The sequence below is a fragment of the Anomaloglossus baeobatrachus genome, chromosome 4 (assembly GCF_048569485.1).
Source record: "Anomaloglossus baeobatrachus isolate aAnoBae1 chromosome 4, aAnoBae1.hap1, whole genome shotgun sequence".
Classification (NCBI taxonomy): Eukaryota; Metazoa; Chordata; class Amphibia; order Anura; family Aromobatidae; genus Anomaloglossus; species Anomaloglossus baeobatrachus.
Window position 1 is genome coordinate 94,326,338 of NC_134356.1, and position 20,983 is coordinate 94,347,320.

Sequence of the window (20,983 nt, forward strand, 5' to 3'; positions counted from 1 at the left end):
CCACTCTGGACAATCATCCCGTACGGACACTCCTGGACTATACCACTTGCCCCTTGTGTACCGGCTGCCGCACATTTAGGCCTTCCGGGGTTGATTGCCGGACAGTCCCTGTACAGGGGTTCGCTCTGGTGGTCTCCCTGGGGGAGTCCGGTGCGTGGCCCCGGGAATCCCCTTCGCTCCGTTTTGTGTGTTGTTTTACTGTGTTTATTCCCGTTGTGTATCTACCGTGGTGACATATTATATAACATCTTGTACCAAGAACTCGTCTCTGTTGTCATTGCCCTACGCTATCGAAATCCTCAGAACATACAGTAGTATTACACCCATTTCCAACAACCACCACTCCAGTGTTTTAATGGTACATTGTGTTTGCTAACTGTGTTAGAAAGCTAATGGATGTTTAGAAATCCCTTGAAAACCCTTGTGCAAGTATGTTAGCACAGCTGAAAACAGTTTTGCTGATTAGAGAAGCTATAAAACTGACCTTCCTTTGAGCTAGTTGAGAATCTGGAGCATTACATTTGTTGGTTCCATTAAACTCTCAAAATGGCCAGAAAAACAAAACTTTCATGTGAAACTCGACAGTCTATTCTTGTTCTTAGAAATGAAGGATATTCCATGCGAGAAATTGAAATAAAAGGAAAAGATTAACATGGGCAAAAGAGCATACACATTGGAGAGGAAGATTGGAAAAAAGTGTTATGGACAGACGAATTGAAGTTTGAGGTGTTTGGATCACACAGGTGTTTGAAACATTTGTGAGATGTAGAACAACTGAAAAAATGCTGGAAGAGTGCCTGACGCCATCTATCAAGCATGGTGGAGGTAATGTGATGCTTTGGTGCTGGTAAAGTGGGAGATTTGTACAAGGTAAAAGGGATTTTGAATAAGAAAGGCTATCACTCCATTTTGCAATGCCATGCCCTGTTGACAGTGCTTGATTGGAGCCAATTTCATCCTATAACAGGACAATGACCTAACGCCCACCTCCAAATTATGCATGAACTATTTAGGGAAGAAGCAGGCAGCTGGTATTCTATCTGTAATGGAGTAGCCAGCCCTGTCACCTGATCTCAACGCTACTGAGCTGTTGTGGGAGCAGCTTGACCATATGGTACTCAAAAAGTGCCCCCCAAGCCAATCCAATTTGTGGGAGGGGCTTCTGAAAGTATGGGATGAAGTATCTCCAGATTACCTCCGCAAATTAACAGCTAAAATGCCAAAGGTCTGCAAAGCTGTAATTGCTGCAAAGGGAGCATTCATTGAAGAAAGCAAAGTTTGAAGGAGAAAATTATTATTTCAAGTAAAAATCATTATTTCTAGCATAGTAAATGTCTGGACTATATTTTATATTCATTATGCAACTCATTTGATAAATAAAAGTATGATATTTCATGGAAAAGACATTGTCTAGGTGACCCCAAACTTTTCAACTGTAGTGTACTTCACTTGCTGAAATGATGAGTACATTGTTTACTTTTTTAACTCTTCCCACAAGTCTGTATATGTCAACAGAAAAATAAAAATATGATGGGTTTTGTTTTCAGCCTCAAAACATGCAGGGATTGCCTGCTAATCATGGTGATTCGCAGGCACCATCAGTAACCATGTCCAGTTATTTTTCCCAGGCCTTGGAATAGAAGCAGAAGTACACAGCCACTTACCCACAGGCTCAAACTTTTGCACTTAGTGCATAGGCTTTACCACTGTAGCAGTCCCTCAAACTCTTTTTAAAATTGTCCACAAATGTATTCTGAGGCCTCCTCTATGTGTCTTCCAGGGTGTATTGCAATCCCTACTTTAACTTTTTGCACAAATTGACTGTTTGCCCTGTAAATGTTGCCGTTTAAGCAAGTGGACACTGAGGCTTTCCACAACCTTATGGAAGTGGCCGTCCCTTGATACTTGGTCCCCAGCCATCACTACTTCTTCTGGGGTGCCCTACCATGCTTTATACAAGCATGTGTAACATAACTACCGATACACTGACCAACGCAGTTACTGGGAACATCCAGTTAACCACCGACACGTGGACAAGTGCTTATGACCAGGGATACTGCAGTACCCTGATGGCACACTGGGTGTATCTTGTGGAAGCCAGGACCAAGTTGGACCCTTTAACGGCACATGTGCTACTGACATCTAGGATTGCGAGTCATGTTCCATCAGGGTTTCGCCCACCTCCTACAACAGTTCCTGCACCCCTTCCTCCTTATCATCCTCCATTGATATCAGTGGCAAGTTGGAAAGACTTCAGCACTGACTCAGTGAAGCGGCAGCAGACTCTACTGAAACTAATTTCCTTCGCCACACTGCTGCAAAGTTGTTGTAAGGTCTAACAGACCAGACAAATTTGTGTCTTTCACTACTGAATCTACAACCAAGAATGTTTAATGACAGCTCTAACCTGGTGGTGGCTCTGAAGCTTAGCAAGCTTGGGCAAGTACCATACCTGACCTACGTGCTCATCTTAGTACTTCAGCAGTATCTGAAAACTTACACATATTTGCCTGAACTACTTGTAAAGCTATGCCATGTGTCTGCCACCCGTCTTGCAGTGCTGCAGCAGCACTTGCATATGCCAACTCACAGACTGGTGTGCGACATGCCCATGGGCTGGAACTCCACATTACACATGTTGGTAAGGCTTTGTGAGCAGCAGAGGGCAGTAGTTGAATACCAGTTACAACATGCCAATCAGTATTCTGGTCAGCCTTGTCACATTAGAACCTACGGCTTGAACTGGATGTCTGTCATCTGTGAAGTTCTCCAAAACTTTGAGGAATCAACCAAGATGATGATGAGAGATGATGGCATAATTAGCGAACCATCTCACTTTGGTGTCTACACAAATGCTGGCAGCTCACAATTGAATTGGAAGCTTTGCATATGCTCCAGGTGGAGATGAAGGAAGAAAGTACACATGGTGATATTACCTAGTCCAGCCTCAGTGCATCTTCACAGCGCAGATTGGGTGATAATGAGGAAAAGGAGGCTGAGGAGGAAAAACAGAAGATGGTTAGGTTTAGCTGCGCTATAGAGTACTACCCACACTAGCTTCATTCCATCTGTTTTGCATGGATGGTCTGAATAGGAGGAGCAGGAGGAAGAGGAGATGTAGAGTCGTCCTCCTGGTCAGAACAGGGAAGTCTTGCGTATTGGGAGTCTGGCACACATGGTTGAATTTATGTCTTGCTGTCTTAGCCATGACCCTTACATTAAAAAACGCATTTAGGCCAACACTGATTACTGGTTTTAAACAGTGATGGGTGGACTTGCAGACAACTGGGACTGACAGGATTCAGTTATCTGGCTTTTAAAACCAAAAAAAGTCTATGGAGACCAGAATCCGGTGATTTAAAAACGATGGTAGAAGAGATAGGGGGATAGGAGTAGGCACGCTTTACTTAGCGCGGCTCTGTAACTCTGTAGGTGTAACTGCTTCCAGGCCACCCATTCACTTCTCGGGCCACGCTTTATCCTTCATTGCATATGCACTGCTTTCCCCGTCTACTGGTGTTTGTGACTGATTGCAGGCGGATGCGCCACCCGCTAAGTGACAGTATGTCAGCTGACTGCTTCCAATCACAGACGCTATGTGCGTCTATCATGGTATACAAATGAATAAATTGGCATAGGGTCTCCTGATATTATGATGCCCTGTACAGATAAGGCATACGGCTACAGACTGCAGCCCCCAGCCATGCGCTTTTCTTTGTAGTGTAAACAAATAAGAGGAAACACACGCGGCTTTTCTTTGTTTTTTTTTAATTATTTAAATAAATAATTTAAAAATGACGTGGTCTTTGCCGAATTTTGTTACCCAGCCAAGATAAAGCCCGATAGCTGTGAGCTGGTATTCTCTGGCTGGAGAGACCTATGGATATTGGGGCCCCCCAGCCTAAAAATAGCAGCCTGCAGCCACCGAGCATTGTTGCATCCATTAAATGTGACAATCCCAGCACTTTACCCGGTTCTTCCCGATTGCCCTGGTGCAATGGCAATTGGGGTAATGAGGGGTTAATAACAGCCCACAGCTGTCACAAAGCCCTAGATTAGTAATGGGGAAGATCTATGAGAACCCCCGTTACTAATCTGTAAGTGAAATTAAATAAACACAAACTGTGAAAAAAATACTTTTATTTTAAATAAAATACAAAAAACACTCTTTCATCCCTTTATTAACCCCAAAACACCTCTCCAGGTACGACATAATTCACACGAGGTACCACAACCATTCCAGCTCTGCTACATATCTAAAGGTTCATTTACATGTTCAGCCATGCTAAGGATGCACTAAGCACCTGTACTTGGATTGAACAGTCATTCTGTGCTGACAGATTCCCTGTTAGTGGTTTTCTGATTTTAGAAAAGTTCTCTTTAAATAAACAAAATGTGCTTTCCTGATCCTCCTGGGGTCCTGTACCGACTCATTGATTATGCGCCGGCTCACTCACTTTGACAGTGTTGCAGCCAATCACTGACCTCATCTGCTCTGCCAATGGTGATTGACTGCAGCAGTGTCAACGTGACATCACTTCTGCAAACAAACAAAGATAATACCAATGGTAGAGACTTGGCTTTGGAGCCAAGGATGGTTGAGTAAAAAACTGTGTTTGTTTACAACAAACTGCACCTGAGAAACTTACTTTTCGGAAACCTGAAAACCCATTTATTGAAAAAACTGAAGACTTTTATATCCTGTAAATCATGATTTAGTGGATTAATGAAGGACACATATTGTGTTAACTTTTGTTTGTTAAACTGACAAATGTAAAAAAAATATTCAAAATTTTTCTTGGCTTTTTTTTTTAGCATCGGAAGAATTAACGATTGCTGGAATGACATTCACTACGTTTGATCTAGGTGGACACATTCAAGGTGAGTTACTATATACAGTACTAGCTGTACTACCCGGCTTCGCCCGGGTTAATAACTCTTGTTAACAAAATAGAATGTATTAACACCCGGGATAGTAACTGTCCCTCTGTTTCTCTCCCATTCTCTGTCTGTCTCCCCCTCTGTATATATCTATCTGTCTCTCTCTCTATATCTTTGTCTGTCTGTCTCTTTCCCTGTCTGTCTCTGACTGTCTCTGTCTCTTTCTCCGTCTGTCTATCTATCTCTTTCCCTGTCTGTCTATCTATCTGTTTCCCTGTCTATCTATCTCTGTCACTTTCCCTGTCTGTCTCTTTCCCTGTCTGTCTTTTTCCCTCTCTTTCCCTGTCTGTCTCTTTCCCTGGCTGTCTCTTTCCCTCTTTCCCTCTGTCTCTTTCCCTGTGTCTGTCTCTTTGTCTCTTTACCTGTCTTTGTCTGTCTCTTACCCTGTCTGTCTCTTTCCCTTTCTTTCCCTGTCTGTCTGTTTCCCTGTGTCTGTCTCTGTCTTTTTGTCTGTCTCTTTCCCTGTCAGTCTGTCTTTGTCTGTGTCTGTCTCTTTGTGTCTGTCTCTTACCCTGTCTATGTCTGTTTCTTACCCTGTCTGTGTCTGCCTCTTTCCCTGTCTGTGTCTGTCTCTTTCCCTGGCTGCATTGTGACACACCAACATTCCATATAAGGGTGTGGCTGCACATTCTTCTGAAGTTCTGGCTGCACTGTAGCTCCCAGCTCCATTCGCTTTAATGGAGGCAGGTTTTTTGGCGAATAACTGTAAAGAGCTGGGTTAAAATTTCCCCTGGAAACATAGCCTATGACGCTCTCGGGGTCCAGAACATACACACATACACACACACATACACACACACATTCAGCTTTATATATTAGATTGTCAATTAAAAGCCTTGTAATGTTTATTTAAAAGATAGAAGCTAAATTAATATAGTGTTGGTTACTGATATTTACCCTGTCTGTGTCTGCCTCTTTCCCTGGCTGCATTGTGACACGCCAACATTCCATATAAGGGCTGTGCATTCTTCTGAAGTTCTGGCTGCACTGTGGCTCCCAGCTCCATTCGCTTTAATGGAGGCAGGTTTTTTGGCGAATAACTGTAAAACGCGGGGTTAAAATTTCCCCTCAAAACATAGCCTATGACGCTTTCGGGGTCCAGAAGTGTGAGTGTGCAAAATTTTGTGGCTGTAGCTGCAACGGTGCAGATGCCAATCCCGGACATACATACACACACACATACACACATTCAGCTTTATATATTAGATGTAAGTGCACAAAATACTCAGTTTGATATTTCATATACAACTTGTACTGTTAAGATGTAGAGTATGTTTTAGCTCAGCGTTGTATTTACAATTGTATTGACTGCAGAGCTGAAATATTGTGACATCCCTAGTTTGTACTGTGCTTGTACAGAACATACACTAATTTGCTTTCTGAATAGTGCCATTTATATGACGTAATGTACTGTCATGTTATAGAGAGAAAATGCATCACTTCTTCTACATCAAAGAGTTATTAGAGATTTGTGCTTCAACCAGCTTGTTGACTATTTCCGTTAGCAAACAGCAGAATTGTGTGTGCAGCTCTGAGCTCAGAGGTATTAGCTATACACATATATACAGTGGAGACTAGAAGTTTAAATGCACTAAAAGACACATATCTAAAAAGACACATCTATATGTTTTTTTCACTATCTGACATGAAATTGGAATAAACCTTTCCCATTATTTTATATTTGCCAAATGCCAAAATAACGAGTGAGAGAGAGACAGAATGTTTTAAGACATTTTTATTACTTTCTGCAAAGTCAAAAGTTTGCATACATTTCATTATTTGGTGTCATTGCCCTTAAACTGTATGACTTGGGCCAAACATTTTGGATCTCCTTCCACAAGCTTCTCACAATAGTTGGTAGGAATTTGGGCCCATTCCTCCTGACAGAAATGGTGTAACTGAGCCATGTTTGTAGGTCACCTTGCTTGCACCTGCCTTTTCTGCTTTGCCCATAATTTTCAATAGGATTGATATCAGGGTCACTCCAAAACATTGACTTTGTTATCCTTAAATCAATTTGTAAGCAGTTTGGCAGTATGCTTCAGTTCATTGTCCATTTAGAAGACCAATTTCTGCCCAAGCTTTAAGTTCCTGGCTGATGTCTTGAGTAGAGTTGAGCGCGGTTCGCGGTTCGAGGTTCTCCAGTTCGCGGCTCGAGTGATTTTGGGGGCTGTTCTAGATCGAACTAGAACTCGAGCTTTTTGCTAAAGCTCAATAATTCTAGATACGTTCGAGAACGGTTCTAGCAGCAAAAAGACAAGCTAATTACTAGCTGGCTTTCCGCTGTAATAGTGTAAGTCACTCTGTGACTCACACTATTATGAAATTTCAGTGTATAGTGTGCGGGAACAGCGCATTCAGATCACTGCTGTTTGGATAATGGCGATCGCCATTTATTTTTTTTTTTCCTTGTCTTCCTTCCCTAAGCGTGCGCGTGTAGTGGGGCGGGCCAGCATGTCAGCCAATCCCAGACACACACACAGCTAAGTGGACTTTTAGCCAGAGAAGCAATGGCATGTGTGATAGGATGTCCATGTCACATGTCCCTGCATTATAAAAACGGACATTTTCCTCCAGCACGCCATTATCTGCCTTCTGCGTCTTGGTGTCAGTCACCGCTGGCGTAGCTCCTGTCTCCGATACTGCTGTGTACGCTCTATACACAGCGCTATACAGAATAGGGATAGAAGTTTCTTTCAGCCCTTGTAAGGGCTAATACCGGCAGGGTCAGAGCCATAGGTGACAGTCAGGTCCGTGAAAACAGATTTTAACAGCTACACAAGATGACAGCGTCTTTGTAGCTAAGGTGAGGGATTTCCTCGCTGCATTTCCCCATTAGGAGGGATAGAAAGGGAGGCTTCCTTTCCTCTACCCAGACCCACAAACCTGCCACTGTACCCTCCTGCCCTTTGCACACTCAAACTCATTGTTACTAAGCCATTATACTAGCAAATACTGAGGAAACTTAGTGGCATCCTAAAAGTGGCTGTTGGACTTCATTATTGTCCCACTAGTGCAAAGATATTTGCAGCACGTCTGCCTGCATTGCACACTCAAACTCATTGTTACTAAGCCATTATGACTCGCCCACAGGTGGAGCGGAGCCCCGGGGACACTGTTAGTGCTCGTGAAAGTCTATGGTGTTGTGTGGCTAACACGGTGCAGGGCTGACAGGCAATGAAAGAACCAGGCACAAACAACAGTCTCTTTACCTTCTCCTCTTTTACTTTAGGAACAGTCCAATCCTGGGAGACCGTCACAGGTGGTGAAGGGGATTCGGTCAGCCTGGAAGTACTTGGGGTGATCTTTCTGGCCAGCTGAGTATGAGGCCTCCTCCTGTTCCTTTCTTTACTACGATAGGACCCTGCTTCTCTGGATCCAGCAATGGCCCTCTTTGCTGCTGGGACCGGTGGTACGTCCCTTTCCCTCTGTGGTAGGCTGCGCAGGCCCTCTCTGGTGCTTCTCTGCTGGAGTCCACACCGGGCCCTGATGCTGCAGCTGTACCTTGGGGCTGTTTATGGGCCAGGTGCTTGCAGCTCTCCTGCCCTTCGGATTTGGCTACCAGGGAGTATTTTAAGCCCTGGTGATCTCAGACTCCGATGTCCGAGTCTCTTCTCTGCCTCTCTGCTACTCCTGCTTCCCTGGGCCAAGCTGTTCCAGCTTCAGGCCCCAGATCCACAGGACAGCACACTCTGCGTCTGCTTCCTTTCACTTCTCTCTATAGACTGAACACTACTTCCTCCCTCAGGTCAGACTTAAGGAATGCTCCCTGGAATTCCAGGTTCAGAGCTCCCCCTGCTGGCCGGAGGAAGAACTGCGTTGGATGTTAATGTCAGAGTTCCGGGTTTTCCAGTTTTCTTTTGAAAGAGCTTGCCCTTTGTTAACATGGAGTTTTCTGTTCTGTTGCCCTACTTCCTGTCCATCTGTTTAAAAGCCGCCCCTAAAGCTTAGTCCAGTGCCTGAGTATATTGCTTCCTGTGTACTCCTGCCCTGCTGCTCTCATCTCCTGATTGCTGTTTGGATTCAGTGGAAACACCTGACACCAGCTCTGGACTTCACCTCTCATCCAACTGTGCTCGGACTCTGTCTGCTGTCTCTGGACGGCATTTCTGCCTGGTCCCTTCCATTCATATCCACCCTAGGACTCTCATCACGTACGGACATTTTCTGGACTATATCTGCTGCCCTTTGTACCCGGCTGCTGTGCATTTAGGCCTTCTGGGGTGATTGCCGGACAGCCCCTGTATAGGGGTTCGCTCTTGGTGGTCTCCCTGGGGGAGTCCGGTGTGCAGCCCGGGAATTCCCTTTTGCTCTGAACCCAGCAGGTATTTACTGTGTTTATGTTCCACTGTGTATATATTGTTCTGTGTGCATTTTGCAGTTACATATTACTGTGTATATCTTTGTTCTGTTTACATTTTGCAGTTACATATTACTGTGTATATCTTTGTTCTGTTTACATATTGCGGTTACTTATTATTGTGTATATTCTGTTCTGTGCACATTTTGCGGTTACATATTGTAAAACGTCTTTTGCACCAAGAACTCGTCTCTGGTTGTCATTGCCCTAACGCAATCGAAATCCTCAGTACATACAGTAGTATTACAGTTAAACTTGCTGGCCAATGGACCTCCCAATTACCTCCAGGCTCAGCATTAACCCTTTGGGAGGGCAATGCTGTTGTGGCGACCAGGTCCTGGGGCGCCACACTCCCCCTTAGTTAAATTCAGTACTCCCGGACTGTAGAAAACAAAACAAGACATACATGTTACAACCTTAAACAACTATAAGAGTCCAGTGTGGTTCCCTGCCAGGTGTCCATTCCACTGCTCCATGGGGGAGCCGCCGCGATAAAACCCCCAACGTAGGCTCTGGGTGTGCGTCAGAGCATTGATGACCCCACTCTATGCACGCCGGACGGGTTTTTCTTCAGGGGTTGCTGAGCACACTGGTGCTAACTATGTACAGCTAGGTGTTGGCCACCCATAGTCCAGTGGCCCAATTGTCCATTTTCTCAACCAAAAAAACATTTTATACACAACATTACAGACATTTCACATAACTATTTACATTCTAATAAGTACTCTTTCTTTTTACTCTCTATACCTTGGAGGGGGCTGTCCCCGAGTGCTGCATTGGGACCTGCGTAGCTCTGGTGTCTGCCCCTAACTACTTGGTGTGTCTTCTACCTCAGCACTACAGGTAGGCCTAACCCTGATAGGTATGCGTGATGATTGCCTACGTGGTCTGAGAGTCGCCAAGGGTATGACAGGTTCACCACTGACATGGGGTTGATTCTCCTGTTCCACTGCTGGCGTGTCATCTCGTGTTGGAGCGGACGGTTCTTTAGGTGGATCTGGAACTTCTTCTGTTTCTGGCTCGACCAACTGCGGGAACGTCAACACTGGTACCACTATGGCATTGTTTATTCGGGTCCAAGTTTTGGGGAATTTTCCAAGGATTGTTTGGATCATCTCTTCCTCTTTTTCTGGACTTTGGGGACTTTCTTGTACTTCTTTTTGGGTTCTGCACCGTTCGGGGCACGTTTTCAGGTGGTCTCGAGAAACTGCTTGATAGGTCTTGCCTTCATCTTTGCTTATGAGGCATACCTTACTATTGTCAAAGTTGGAGGGGATAATGGTGTAGGGTTCATTCTCCCACTGATCATCTAATTTATGCGCCCTCCGCTTTTTCTTGAGGACCTGTTCTCCAGGTGCTAAGGGAGTTGCTGGAGCTGTTTGATTGTAATGCTGCTCTTGTCTCATTCTTGCTTGGGACAGGCTCCTTTCTACGCATTCCTGGACCTTGCGGTACTGCTGTTGTCGCTCTGTATCCCAATCTTCTATCTCCTGAACCGCTTCAGGTGACACAGTCCCCATCTCAAAGTCTACAGGTAACTTGCCAGGTCTTGCTCGCATCAGGTAAGCAGGGCTGCAGTTGGTCGAATTTACTGGGATATGGTTGTACAGGTCTACCAGATCTGGTAACTTCTCTGGCCATTGGTTTCTTTCTTCCAGAGGTAGAGTCTTGAGCATATCAATAACCACATGGTTCATCTTCTCGCACAATCCATTGGTTTGGGGGTGGTACGGTGTGGTTCTGATTTTCTTACAACCGTACATGTTACAGAACTCTTGGAACACTTCTGCCTCGAATGCAGGACCTTGATCAGTCAGTACCCTTTCAGGGTAACCGTGAGGTCGACAAAAGTATGCCTGAAATGCTCTAGCTGCTGTTCTGGCTGTCTGGTCCTTCACGGGCACTACTACCAGGAAACGAGAGTAATGGTCCACAATGGTGAGGGCGTACACATAGCCTGACCGGCTTGGTGTTAACTTCACGTGGTCCAGGGCCACCAACTCCAGGGGCTGCTTCGTGACAATTGGCTGTAGGGGAGACCTCTGGCTGGCATCATCTTTCCGCCTCAGGTTACACGGACCACAGTCTCGGCACCACTTCTCGACTGTCTTTCTCAGGTGCACCCAGTAGAACCGATCACGGAGTAGGGTCTCCAACTTCTTCCACCAGAAGTGTCCTGCGTTATCATGGTAAGCTGCTAGGACCATTGGAGCATCCCTCTGTGGGACCACTATCTGCCAGACGAGTTAATTCGTTCGCCAGTTGACAAATCTCTTGCAGAGCTTGCCTTGGTATGTGAACAGTCGTCCCCTCTCCTTCCACAGCTGCTGGGCTTCTTCTGGAGCATCTGGGCCAAGATGGGTCTCAGCTTGTGCTAGCTTTTCTTTGACCAATCGCACGGCCGGGTCACCGTTCTGTGTCTCTTCCCAATTATGGTGGAGTAATGGGTTGACCGAGACCTCGTGCTGGCTCGAGCGCTTCACTCCTACAGCATGCTCACACTGGGAAACACCTTGGTGATGGAAAGCCGGTAACTCTATCTCTTCGAGTTCATCCAGGTCTTCTCCAGACTCGGGTAAGTGAGGCATTCTGGACAGCGCATCAGCATTGTTATTCTTCTTGCCAGCTCGGTACTTGATGGTAAAGTCAAAGTTAGACAGCCGGGCCATCCATCGCTGTTCCAACGCACCTAACTTGGCTGTTGCCAGATGTGTCAATGGATTGTTGTCCGTGAAGATGGTGAACTTGGCCGATGCCAGATAGTGCTTGAAGCGTTCAGTCACTGCCCAAACAATAGCGAGGAACTCTAGCCTGAAGGAACTGTAGTTTTCTGGGTTCCTTTCTGTGGGCCGAAGCTTCCTACTGGCGTAAGCTATCACCTTCTCTCTGCCTCCCTGCACCTGGGACAGAACTGCTCCCAGGCCCACGTTGCTGGCGTCTGTGTACAGTACAAACGGCTGGCTGTAGTCAGGGTAGGCCAGAATTTCTTCTCCCGTGAGAGCCCCTTTCAGACGGACAAAGGATGTTTCTATTTGGCTGCTCCATTCAAATGGAGGGCTCTGCTTCTTAGCCTGCTTTGGCTGGCCCACCAGGAGATCTTAAAGAGGCACTGCTATCTTGGTGAAACCATCAATGAACCTTCGGTAGTAGCCCACCAGCCCAAGGAACTGCCGCACCTCCTTTACCGTGGTGGGTCTTGGCCAGTCCTTGATTACGGTGACTTTCTCCGGATCAGGTGCCACACCTTCTGCGCTGACCACATGACCCAGGTACTGTACCTTTGGCTTCAAGAGGTGACATTTGGACGGCTTTATCTTCAGGCCATATTCCGACAAGGACTCAAACACTTCTGCTAAGTGCCTCAGGTGGTCTTCATAAGTCTTGGAGTAGACTATGACGTCATCCAGGTACAACAACACGGTTTCAAAGTTGTGGTGGCCCAAGCAGCACTCCATCAACCTTTGGAATGTCCCTGGGGCGTTGCAGAGCCCGAATGGCATACAGTTAAACTCGCAGAGGCCCATTGGCGTCGTGAATGCAGTCTTCTCCTTGTCCGCCTCTGCCACGAGAACCTGCCAATACCCACTGGTGAGATCCAAGGTGGAGAAATAGTTAGCTGACTTTAAGGCTGTTAGTGACTCCTCTATTCTGGGTAGTGGATAAGCATCTTTATGTGTAATGCGGTTAATTTGTCTGTAATCTATGCACATTCTCATTGTACCATCTTTTTTCTTTACGAGCACTAGTGGAGCTGCCCAAGGGCTACAGCTATCTCTGATAAACCCAGCCTCCTTCATTTCCCGTAACATTTCTTTGGCACGCTGATACTGTGCTGGGGGTACAGGGCGGTATCTCTCTTTAATGGAATGATGATCACCCGTGGGGATTTGATGTTTAACCCCTTTTATTTGCCCAAAATCTAGGGGTTGTTTGCTGAAGACCCGCTCGTACTCCTGTACCACCCGGTAAACCCCATGCTTTTGGTGTGAGGGGGTGGAGTCGGTGCCCACATGTAATTTTTGGCACCAGTCTTCCAGCTGCCCGTTGGAGCCATTGTCTTCCGCCTGGTCGGACGGGGTCAAGGGTTCCACTGCTTTGATGGTATTGTTACTGACAGTGTACAGTTTCGCTACAGTGGCGTACTGGGGCAATTTGGTTTCCTCCTCCCCACAATTCAGGACACGGACGGGCACTCTCCCCTTGCGGACGTCTGCTACCCCTCTGGCTATTAGGACTCCAGGCCTACTGTCTGAATACACCGGTTCTACCAAGGCATGGTAATCCTGACCCTTGAGGCCTATTGCTGCCCGACACCATATCAACATTTCACTTCTTGGGGGTATTGCAATGGGGAGGGGGTCACTTACCCTCACACTGCCAATTTCTCCTCCGGCCAGCTCTACCTGCTGCCTCCTCATCAGGGCTCTGATCTCCCTCTGTAGGGCACGCTGCTGCCCGGAGCTGGCAGTTTCAGACGCCTGTTGCAACAAAATTATCACTTCGGCAATACAATTTTCTATCACATTTGTACCAATGGTTAGCAGTGGGTCAGATTCTTTGCGATCAATATCTACAATTATCATCCCCTGACATGGCAATTCTACCCGCCCCACTTTAATGGTTACTTCTTTATACCCAATTTGAGGTAAGGGCTGACCATTACTGGCCACAATTGTTAAATCATCATCTGGGCCATGGTCAATCTCTGAATCAGCCCAATATCTTTTGTCCAGTTTATAAGGGATGGTTGTTACCTGGGACCCCGTATCCAGGAGGGCATTCAAAGGGATCCCATCCAGCACAATAGGAAGGACCGGGCATCCTCCCACATACTTGCTGCGACTGGGGGTTGAGCCGGGCTTCCTTACACCTGGGGGTTGGCTCCTGGCCCCAGGCTCGGCCCATTTAAAGAACAGTGTCTTGCAATATGGCCCGCCTGACTGCAGCGGCGGCAGATCGGTTGTCCCGTTGAATCATACTGGTCTGTATCTTTTCCTCGGGTCGGCGGAATCCTCCTCTGTCGCATCCATGGGACGTCATCTGGGCTGGAGGCCAACTCGATTCTTGCAGGCGATGGGGTCACTTGTAGAGACTGCACGGTCTTGGCAAGGGCAGCTACAGTCTTGGTCAGCTCCTGGACCTGCTGTCTGAGCTCTGCAGCGGGATCCTTATCCAGGGACTGCGCCTCAGCCCCTGCAGCGGCTCATGTTGCAGGCACCACCCCTGGGTACGTGATAGCAAGAGGCCGAAGGAGTACTGGGTCATTCGGTGTAGATTCTCTCAGTACCCGGATGGCCTGGTCCTTAAACTTTGCAAAGTCCAGAGCAGGGTTCTGCAGGACCATGATACGCAGCTGGGTCCTGTGGGCATCTGACAGGAGCCCCTCTATAAACTGCTCAGTTAGGAGTTTGTCTTCTTCACGTACACTCTCTGGGTCCACCTGTTTAACTGCTTTCAGGGCCTCCTGCAAGTTTAAGGCATAGTCCCTTATGCTGTCTGTGGCCCGTTGTTTGCACCCAAAGAATCTCATCTTTATTTCTGCTGCGGTGCGGGTGTCAAAAATACTCTTTAGCTTGGCCAGTATCTGGGTTGCTATCCCTTTATCTGTATCAGGCCAGGACTTCACTTCACGCTGGGCCGCGCCGGCTAGCTGCCCCATTAATATGCCCACCTTCTGGCTCTCAGTCAGCGGATACACCTGGAACAAGCTGTGCAGCCTTTCTCTGAAGTCGCTCAAGGTATGGGACTCCCCGGAGTACTGCGGCAGCCATTCTGCTCCCGGGATGTACGGCATTGTGATCGGCATTACCGGCGCTACAGCGGGGGCTGGGGCGACGGCGACTGGGATTGCTTCGGCTGGTGCTGCAGCGTCTCGGGCTATGGCAGCCACCTGCCCTCCCTCCGAGTCGGACATCTTCCTCCCCCTTAGTGAACCTTACCAGGCTCCGTTCACTTTTCAAATTCCCTTCTGGGTCGCGCGGGGTTAACGGCGCTCCGCTCTGATGGCGCGCTCCCTTCGCGCTCTTTGTCAGGCACGCCCCCTTTTTCCTGCGCTCGGCGAGGCTAATGGCGGCGGCAGTTTGCAAACAGTAACACAGTCTTTTAAGCACAGTTTCTGCAGGCGCACAGTACCCGGTGGGACCGGTCACGAAATCCTGTTCGTGATGCCAAAATTTGACTCGCCCACCCCAGGGCTATGGGACACCCGGTGCCAGGCCGGACTAGTCCGGGGGACGTCAGTGGTGGCGGTGCCCGACTCCGTGGCCCTGGTGGGTGTCAGTTTAATATGGCTGGTGACTTGGGAGCAATTAAAGTATTTGTTTCGTGACGCCACCTGTGGTCTGCGGCTATTAAGCCGCCGCTGCTGTGTGAGGCCTCCGGGGTGATGATACGGCAGCAATGGTGGTACTGCTCCCCACAGGTGGAGCGGAGCCCCGGGTACACTGTTAGTGCTCGTGAAAGTCTATGGTGTTGTGTGGCTAACACGGTGCAGGGCCGACAGGCAATGAAAGAACCAGGCACAAACAACAGTCTCTTTACCTTCTCCTCTTTTACTTTAGGAACAGTCCAATCCTGGGAGACCGTCACAGGTGGTGAAGGGGATCCGGTTGGCCTGGAAGTACTTGGGGTGATCTTTCTGGCCAGCTGAGTATGAGGCCTACTCCTGTTCCTTTCTTTACTACGATAGGACCCTGCTTCTCTGGATCCAGCAATGGCCCTCTTTGCTGCTGGGACCGGTGGTACGTCCCTTTCCCTCTGTGGTAGGCTGCGCAGGCCCTCTGGTGCTTCTCTGCTGGAGTCCACACCGGGCCCTGATGCTGCAGCTGTACCTTGGGGCTGTTTATGGGCCAGGTGCTTGCAGCTCTCCTGCCCTTCGGATTCGGCTACCAGGGAGTATTTTAAGCCCTGGTGGCCACAGACTCCGATGTCCGAGCCTCTTCTCTGCCTCTCTGCTACTCCTGCTTTCCTGGGCCAAGCTGTTCCAGCTCCAGGCCCCAGATCCACAGGACAGCACACTCTGCGTCTGCTTCCTTTCACTTCTCTCTACAGACTGAACACTACTCCTCCCTCAGGTCAGACTTAAGGAATGCTCCCTGGAATTCCAGGTTCAGAGCTCCCCCTGCTGGCCGGAGGGAGAACTGCGTTGGATGTTAAACTTGCTGGCCAATGGACCTCCCAATTACCTCCAGGCTCAGCATTAACCCTTTGGGAGGGCAATGCTGTTGTGGCGACCAGGTCCTGGGGCGCCACAATTATACTAGCAAACACTGAGGAAACTTAGTGGCATCCTAAAAGTGGCTGTTGGACTTCATTATTGTCCCACTAGTGCAAAGATATTTGCAGCACGTCTGCCTGCATTGCACACTCAAAATCATTGTTACTAAGCCATTATACTAGCAAACACTGAGGAAACTTAGTGGCATCCTAAAAGTGGCTGTTGGACTTCATTATTGTCCCACTAGTGCAAAGATATTTGCAGCACGTCTGCCTGCATTGCACACTCGAACTCCTTGTTACTAAGCCATTATACTAGCAAACACTGAGGAAACTTAGTGGCATCCTAAAAGTGGCTGTTGGACTTCATTATTGTCCCACTAGTGCAAAGATATTTGCAGCACGTCTGCCTGCATTGCACACTCAAAATCATTGTTACTAAGCCATTATACTAGCAAACACTGAGGAAACTTAGTGGCATCCTAAAAGTGGTTGTTGGACTTCATTATTGTCCCACTAGTGCAAAGATATTTGCAGCACGTCTGCCTGCATTGCACACTCAAAATCATTGTTACTAAGCCATTATACTAGCAAACACTGAGGAAACTTAGTGGCATCCTAAAAGTGGCTGTTGGACTTCATTATTGTCCCACTAGTGCAAAGATATTTGCAGCACGTCTGCCTGCATTGCACACTCGAACTCCTTGTTACTAAGCCATTATACTAGCAAACACTGAGGAAACTTAGTGGCATCCTAAAAGTGGCTGTTGGACTTCATTATTGTCCCACTAGTGCAAAGATATTTGCAGCACGTCTGCCTGCATTGCACACTCAAAATCATTGTTACTAAGCCATTATACTAGCAAACACTGAGGAAACTTAGTGGCATCCTAAAAGTGGTTGTTGGACTTCATTATTGTCCCACTAGTGCAAAGATATTTGCAGCACGTCTGCCTGCATTGCACACTCAAAATCATTGTTACTAAGCCATTATACTAGCAAACACTGAGGAAACTTAGTGGCATCCTAAAAGTGGCTGTTGGACTTCATTATTGTCCCACTAGTGCAAAGATATTTGCAGCACGTCTGCCTGCATTGCACACTTAAAATCATTGTTACTAAGCCATTATACTAGCAAACTATACTGCCAGTTTAAGGGCTGTAGTTGCATTGTCAGGGATAATTATTGTTGTTTATTCTGCTGTTAATAAAGCTAGACCACCACTGAAATCTATACCACCTCTCAATTTTTACTACCACATTTTAAGTGCACAATCTTGTCGCAATCAAAATGAGTGGCAAAATGACAGATGCTGATGGAAAGGGGAAGAGGCGTGTTTGAAAAGGAAAAAAAGGGTTTGTCCGTGGGGAAGGTGGCAAAGCTCCATTAACATCTGCTGAAGATAGACCATCTTCCAGCAAAAGTAAGATGTCTACTACTTACCGTGGACAATCCGATGTGCTCCCTTTTTTACGGACACGAACAACTGGAACAAAGGTAGATGATGGCCAAAAAATGAAAATGCTTGAATGGATCTCAAGTGGTCCAACAAGTGCCCTCTCCGCCACCTCAACTACCGCATCCAAAAAACACCAGTCCTCTGAGTTGTCAGCCCAATCACACTTGCATTCTCCCAGCTCTGAAGTCTCCATCCGCCCTGCACAGTATGGTGGAACTGAGATGGCTGAGTCTGCAGAGCTGTTCAGTCACACTATAGCCTGGGAATCAGAGGTCTGCTCCCAAGCTACAGTGAGTATAGACCAGGAAATGGTCTGCAGTGATGCCCAGCAAAAGATCGCCCAAATTATGTGATCTGTAAAATTTGTCGTGATTCTGTTAGTAGAGGGCAAAACCTCAGCAGTTTGACAACTTCTTCCATGAATCATCACATGAATAAATATCATATGTCCCATAACTTCCACCACTGTAACCGCAACAGGTAGTTTGCTTGCAAAACCGGAGGAATTGGAGAATGAGGCAACAGACATATGCAAAAATTATCATTTTATTCATTAAAATACATACAAATTGACATAAAGATTATATTGCATGGGTGGAAGAAGTCGACCCAGCAGTGAGACATAAAAGTAGGGGTAAGAAGAGAAAAGGAGGGGGGAAAATGGTGGGGCAACCTGCCGACCAGGACCAACCAAGTTGTGGTTAAAGAATGTTATAGTGCCACCACTCACAAAATTGTCATGTGGTGAATTATGACAAGGAGAGCAGACCGGGCAGTATGATGGAATTCAAAAATAATCTGCAGAGTGCATGTACCTGTGTTAATGTATTCCCTAGGGACACGCCGCAGTCCTAGGGAGGTCAACTGGGTCGCCGCACGGAACCACAGGCGAGGATAACCAAAATGAGGTTGTGTCAACAACAATATATGTATATTAATAAATCCAAGCCTGGTGCACCGCGCTATCGACGCAGTATGGAGGGAACAAGGGCTCCTATAGTAAGAGTGCGGCAATGTGATACTGGGAGGACTGCAGAACCATGCACCTGTATATATACATCATCAGTATGCAAGGTGATGTAATTAATCCAAATGCCCATCAGGACTGATCAACAAAAATGTGGCATATGTGCTGACAGCGTGAAGCTACAGGGAGCCGCAGAGCAGACAGTGAAGATCAATATAGGTAAGATCACTGTGCAGCAACCCGGAGCAGCACGCAGCCAGACAGTGCCTTTCCCATGGTGGAATAATGAAAATAAAAATAAAAATACCTGTTGGTTGGTACTGGGGGCAGGGAAAACAGCCTCCTGACAGCTGTTTCGCAGCGTTGCTTTTTCGGAAGGAGGTAGGGATGTAAAGTGTATGCAAGACTTTATAGGAAATAAATAAGGTGTGTGGAATTAAACACTGATCGCGATCATGCGTCTGCGCATGCGCCGGCGTCCGAGTACGGAAAGCGAGGGAGAGCAAAAACACCGCTGTGTGTGGCGCACGCGCGGGGCCATGGGACGCGTCACCATGGTACCCGCGCGTGCGCACCAACGGGCCCGCTCTCCGTCGCCACCCGCAGTCAGAACGCCGGAGGACGCGCGTGACCGCTCAAGGGTGAGTGACAGGAAGTGGATAATAATACAACACGTGACAATGTACATAAAAATACACATGAGAGGCGAGCAGGGAGTTGCTGTACAAAGGACCACACGTTCAGCGAAGAGATTCATAAAAAACTTGTATAATCAATAGATAATATGTACAAGACCTATAAGAATAGAAAAGAAGGGAGGATAAAAACAATTATTAAAATGATGTAAAGCATACAAAAAATAATAAGAGCCCCACAAGAACACCCCATATGACAAATAATATAATATCAGTAATATATATATCAGTAGCAAAACATTATTAGCATAGCGACCCGAAAGGAAGAGGAGGAGGGGACGGTATAAAGGAAGCACAGAAGGATAAGACAAATTGGATGGATAAAATCCGGGATTAGGATTTTATTGCATGAGCAGACAACCGCAAGGTATCCTAACCAAACACAGGAGAAAGATTGGGCCGTATAATTACAGGAAAGGGGCGTAACTGACTACCTCGTTTAAACCGAAAGGAACGAGGGTGTTCAGGGAGACGATCCACTTCGACTCCCGCTGCGCAAGACTCTTCCGTAGATCGCCCCCCCGAACACCCCCGTGAATAACATCAATGCCCCTGACCTGCAAAGATTTAGGGCTACACTTGTGAACAGCCCTAAAATGGCGGGGCAAGGTTTTGCAGTACTACACATGTAGTTTATTATGCAACATGCTCGTGCTCCCTGATTTATGTGGGGCTCACGTCCCGTGAGCTCCGCATTAGAGTCAGGGAGCACGTGAGAGATATTATTGCTGCCGCCACTGTGGAAGACGTCACCCTTTTGAAAACCTTGCCCCGCCATTTTAGGGCTGTTCACAAGTGTAGCCCTAAATCTTTGCAGGTCAGGGGCATTGATGTTATTCACGGGGGTGTTCTTGTGGGGCTCTTATTATTTTTTGTATGCTTTACATCATTTTAATAATTGTTTTTATCCTCCCTTCTTTTCTATTCTTATAGGTCTTGTACATATTATCTATTGATTATACAAGTTTTTTATGAATCTCTTCGCTGAACGTGTGGTCCTTTGTACAGCAACTCCCTGCTCGCCTCTCATGTGTATTTTTATGTACATTGTCACGTGTTGTATTATTATCCACTTCCTGTCACTCACCCTTGAGCGGTCACGCGCGTCCTCCGGCGTTCTGACTGCGGGTGGCGACGGAGAGCGGGCCCGTTGGTGCGCACGCGCGGGTACCATGGTGACGCGTCCCATGGCCCCGCGCGTGCGCCACACACAGCGGTGTTTTTGCTCTCCCTCGCTTTCCGTACTCGGACGCCGGCGCATGCGCAGACGCATGATCGCGATCAGTGTTTAATTCCACACACCTTATTTATTTCCTATAAAGTCTTGCATACACTTTACATCCCT

The 20,983-nt window shown here is 47.2% G+C and overlaps 1 protein-coding gene across 1 annotated transcript in view; it reads left to right on the forward strand.

Moving 5' to 3' along the window:
• Positions 1-20,983, forward strand: part of SAR1B (secretion associated Ras related GTPase 1B) — a 167,936-nt gene that overhangs the window by 107,764 nt on the left and 39,189 nt on the right. Inside the window, exon 4 of the mRNA XM_075342284.1 lies at positions 4,816-4,881. Coding sequence (XP_075198399.1) covers positions 4,816-4,881 — 66 coding nt within the window. The remainder of the gene's footprint in view (positions 1-4,815; positions 4,882-20,983) is intronic.